At 37.8% G+C, this 4,971-nt stretch overlaps 1 protein-coding gene across 1 annotated transcript; it reads right to left on the reverse strand.

The window, feature by feature from the left end:
- Window positions 1-450: 450 nt before the first annotated feature.
- Window positions 451-4,440, reverse strand: LOC125467927 (trans-cinnamate 4-monooxygenase-like). The gene is made up of 3 exons (XM_009356605.3): window positions 3,372-4,440; window positions 1,828-1,961; window positions 451-1,329 (listed from the first exon to the last, which is right to left on the reverse strand). Exons 1-3 carry the CDS (start codon window positions 4,154-4,156, stop codon window positions 734-736), a joined length of 1,515 nt encoding a protein of 504 aa, XP_009354880.2. The 5' UTR covers window positions 4,157-4,440; the 3' UTR covers window positions 451-733.
- Between the last annotated feature and the right edge of the window lie 531 nt (window positions 4,441-4,971).

The raw sequence follows: 4,971 nt of genomic DNA on the forward strand, positions 1-4,971 counted from the left end.
GTGGTAAACACATCAGATTTTGTGTTCTAAACATATTAACGCCCCGCAACGTGTAGAATGAATGTTTGAATAAACTTGACTCAATAATTACGAGTGACGCTTCACGTTGATTATTCTGAGTTACAAGTGATGAGGTTGTTACAGAAAAGAGTAATCTCTGATTACAAAATACTTCAAATTTACACAATACTTAATGAACTAAGGTCTGGTTTGGTAATGAGGTGATTCTGAAAAAAGCTGGTATCAAAAAAAGCTGGGAGCTGTTTTTGTGTTTGGTAAACATTCAGCTTTAGTTTTTTTTCACAGTTTTGGATGAAAAAAAGCCAAAAACAAGAAGCTGCAAAATCCAGCTTTGAAAAACCGGTTTTTTTTCACATCTGTTTTACATAAAAGTTTACCAAACACTATAATACTGCTTTTTTTTTTTTCAAAAGCACTTTTACAAAAAAGTTTACCAAACACTCTGCTGCTTTATTTTACAGCTGCTTATTTTCACAGCACAGCAGAAACAGCTTTTTTTCAAAGCACAAATACCAAACCAGCCCTAAGAGTAGCCAGCGGTGGTCTGCTGGAGAGTTCGAACTGAAGTCGAACTATAGTGGTGCAGAGGCGCGGAACCGGCAAAATACAAACTGATCTGACACGGACTTATCACTTGGCTTATCAAACCATCCCTTAATTCTAAGTTCATAAATCTAAATAACCAAAGGAGAAGAAAAAAGAAATCATTAATCTACGCCCTCGGCTTCATCACAATGGTGGAGTGCTTCAGGATGTGCAGGCTGAACTGCCCACGTTTCTCCGAGGTGTCGATCTTGGACTGTCCCAGCGGAGGCAGAAGCTCCAAGTTCTGGACTAAACGTCCAATTGTAATCGCCAGGATTGGCAGGGCCAGGATAATCCCGGGACAGCTTCTCCTCCCAACACCAAACGGGAGATACCTGAAATCGTTCCCGTTAGCCTCCACCTTCGACTCCTCCTCCAAAAACCTCTCAGGCCTAAACTCCTCCGGTTTCTTCCACAAGGCAGGGTTGTTTGCCAACCACCAAGCATTCACCAAAATCTTGCTCTCCGCTGGGATGTCAAACCCGCCGAGCTTGGCGTCCTGGAGGTTCATGTGGGGAACAAGGAGTGGGATTGCCATGCGAAGTCGGAGAGTCTCCTTGATCACAGCTTGCAGGTAGGGAAGTTTTTGAATGTCGGGCTCTGTGATCTGAACTCCGCGGCCGAGGACTGCGTCGAGTTCCTCCCTCAATTTCTTTTGGATTTCGGGGTGGTTCACTAGCTCGGCAATTCCCCACTCCATCGACCACAGAGTGGTTTCAATAGCTGCTCAACAGAGAAATGTGACATTAGCAGCCTAAAATTATACAACCATAATTGAATTTGCTCAGAGCTCATAAAACAAAAATTAGGATATTGAAATACAATCACGTGATCAGTTTACATTTTAGGATTATTGACGGGGTTACTGTTATTGTCATATTTGCATGTTAATGTCATGGGGTTGGTAAGAAGAACTGATTTGTTCATAAAATTTAAAATATCAGGTGAAATTAAATTACCATTTCTGTCATCAAATAGATCCATAACAAAAAGATGGTAATTCAGTAAAGATAGATTAACCCAGTTTTAATTTTCAAAGTTAACATTATCAAAGGGATAATGCTAGGGAGACTAAATTTTGAAAACTAAAGGACATGAGAGTTGATAATTGATTTATTACTTAAACGTTGATAAACGTACTCATTCCTATTACTGCCACATCACTTAATTTACAAATTTAATTTTCATAACATTACCCTTATGAAAGCGGAGTGTACTCACCAGCGACATTGATATTGTCAAGGATGTGGTAAATATTGTCGTCGTTGATTTCTCCCTTCTGCTGCCCGTCGAGCATGTGGTCAATGGCGCACTTCAACACTTCGTTTGTTGTTGCCTGTGTGCCTGAAAGTTTCCTGCTCCAAAATTAGAAAGTTGAGTTTGGCTAGCCATTACCCTCGAGAAATACTAAGAAAACTTTTTTAAAGTAGGATTTTCATGGACTCTTTACCATCTCGTGTTTTTGGCATAATTTTTATAATATTAGCACGAGAATTGAACAAAACATATGGGGTTGCAAAAAGTCCATAAAAAGTCATATTTTTGAAAGAGTTTCCTTAACATTTCCCTTTTCCACTTTCATTTTAGTTGTCACACTTCAAAATCACACTCAAGGTTCTAAAAGACATTTGGCTATAGTCAGGCGATAGTCTGAGGCCTAGGTGGATTAGGCAGATTTAAGCAAATTTAGTATATATCGTATATATAAGTGTTTGTTTATACTTAAAAGGTACATAATTACATTGGGATACATAGATTGCAAAATAGAATGATACATAGATTACAAAGTATTAGAACATATGATTAAAAGCATGTAATGTGTACTTATCTAAGTATTCAACAAGTCTCCTTCAATTTATTTTAAAAAAATGAAATGTAAATGAAAATTATATATTTTATGTCTAAGTAAGAATATTGATATAGGTGAATGCCTAGGTGAGTATGGACGGTCTAGTGTCTTTTTTAATTTTCAAATACCTAAAGATTAATCAGGATAGTAGTTAGCCGCTTAATCACTAGGTGGCGTTAATTTGAAATTTTTAGAACAAGGATCACACTAGAGTGTATAAGTGTATGAGACTTAAAAGTCAAACGATAAACCTTAATAATTGCCATGCCACAAACACAAGGCAAAAATCATCTTTTTAAACATATTTATAAACAACATATTGTGACGATTGATGACAAAATTCCTACTTGAATTAAATATGATATAAAAAATATCACCCTGTCATTTCTCCATAAAAATAAAAGGCAACAAATGAAAGTAATTAAAAATTAGAAGGATTTTTGGTTAAAATAATTTATAAAAATGTCATAATTTTTTACTTTGCTATTTAAGATTTAAAATTAATAAAATGATCTTTGAGATTGTTCATTATTAATTATTTTAATCATTTTGTGAAAAAATTTCGTTAAATTAAAGAAAATGTCAATTTAAGGGGATGCGTTGATTTAAAAAATAGACACATGTTAACATAGATGTTTCACATAAAAGACAAAATAATTAACAATGGACAATTTCAGAAAACTTAGTAAAAAAATTATGACAATTCAAGATCATTTTGAATAAAAAGGAACCTATAAATAAAAGTGAGTTTTAATGAAACACTTCTGATACTATTTATTTTTAACAAAAATAACATTCTTACTCTAAAAAGTTACTTCATATGCTATTCACTTACAATAATTTTTTATTATTTTGATTAAACTCAAAATTTTCAAATTCTTATCATTAGTTTTCTTAAATAAAATGATTAACTTACTTTCTCTCGTCAATGAAATAGTCCTTAAACAGCTGAATCCTCTTCTCCTTCACTTCCTTGCAGATCTTCAAATATCCTCTCAAAAAGGGCCTTAAAATGGGGATAAAATCGGCGTAGTTGTAATCGAAGCTCTGCGCCAATCGGCTCCTGTCCCCGTTCGATCCCTTGAGCTTCACGAACAGGGGATCCTCCTCACTCTCGAATCGCCGATCGAACATGATTCTGTATACGTTGTTGTACATCATCAGCTGCAGCCGCCTCCGCAGCACCATCCCATTGGTCGCCGCCTCAGGGTGCTTTTTCACGTCCTCGACGACCGCCGCCGCCTCCGATTCCCATCCTTGGCGGTACTGCTGGACGACCTTGTTGGTGAAGAAAGGGACCGTCATGATCCGTCGCATTTTCCGCCAGTGCTCGCCGTAGACGGTGAACACCATGTCCTGGCCTTTACCGGTGAAGATATCAAAGACGACGTTTCTTGTCCTCGACCCGAATTCGACTCCCTGGGTGTGGAGCACCTCCTTGGCGAGCTCCGGCGACGAGACGACGACGAGGTTGCGCTGTCCCATGCGGAGGAGGAAGCAGTCGCCGAATTTCCTGGCGAGGTCGGAGAGACTACGGTGGTTGAGGTCGTCGCCGACCTGAAGCCAGTTTCCGAAAACAGGTACGGCTATGGGACCCGGCGGGAGCTTGAATTTCTTGCTGCGGAGTTTTGAAATGGCGATGGCGATGGTCACCGCAACGAAGAGACCCAGAAGGGTCTTTTCCAGGAGGAAGAGGTCCATTTTGTGGTGCGTTGGTGTGGTGATTAATTTGGTGGGTGCACAGAGCGAAATGCTGAGAATGGTGGTGGTAGAGTGAAGGGGTTTATTGGTAGCTTCAGGTTTCGTGGATGTTAGGTGGGTTAGAGTCCAGATTGTACCATTGAGTTTGCAGAGTAATCAACTAGAAGATATGATTTGGAATTTATAGACTAACTTGCATCATTGCAGGAATGACAGTTGGAACTGGAGTGTGCGACTAATAAACAGAAGCTTGTCAGAATAGTTAACATTTTCTTTAACATACGTTAGCACTGACGATGAATGGCTTTGTTCGATTACTGTTTCACTTTTGCCTTGGATGAATAGTTGATAAGCTTATATTTATATATATTTTACATCAAATTTATTTGTCTTTTCTTAGTGAGTTTCTTATATTTTTGAGCTATTTACTTTGTTTTTTATGTTTTATAGGATTTGTCAAACACGTGGGATTTTAAGTAACAAATTCGTCAAAATTGCCTGTGCAGTGGAAGCAAGTTGCGAACAGCTTAGAATGCAGTAGAAAATGAGCCTTATATGCTTGGAAATGTCTATTTTCTAGAGCATTTCGCGGATTGTTAACATGCAATGAAAGCAATAAACCCAATAAATTTAGCGGCCAAAACTGATGCAGCCAAGAACAAGTCAACTGATACTTATTCAAATATCAAAGGGAATCGAATTAAAGATGAGGATTAAGAGAGAGTAATTGGCATAAAGAATACTCAAAGAGTTACAATTGTTTTACCATTTCCTCTCACTTATTGTTATCATTAAATGACTGTTAGTGAGTGAGT

Source organism: the organism of the source record quoted next, unplaced genomic scaffold (assembly GCF_019419815.1).
Source record: "Pyrus x bretschneideri cultivar Hongxiangsu unplaced genomic scaffold, Pyrus_bretschneideri_v1 Contig5, whole genome shotgun sequence".
In the NCBI taxonomy this organism is placed as follows: domain Eukaryota; kingdom Viridiplantae; phylum Streptophyta; class Magnoliopsida; order Rosales; family Rosaceae; genus Pyrus; species Pyrus x bretschneideri.

Excerpts from the sequence above, each read along its gene's own strand:
- LOC125467927 (XM_009356605.3), bottom strand. The coding sequence starts at position 4,156 with ATGGACCTCTTCCTCCTGGAAAAGACCCTTCTGGGTCTCTTCGTTGCG. Across the intron at positions 1,962-3,371 it reads TATTTCATTGACGAGAGAAA|GAAACTTTCAGGCACACAGG; the intron begins GTAAGTTAATCA and ends ATTTTGGAGCAG. Across the intron at positions 1,330-1,827 it reads TGACAATATCAATGTCGCTG|CTATTGAAACCACTCTGTGG; the intron begins GTGAGTACACTC and ends TCTGTTGAGCAG.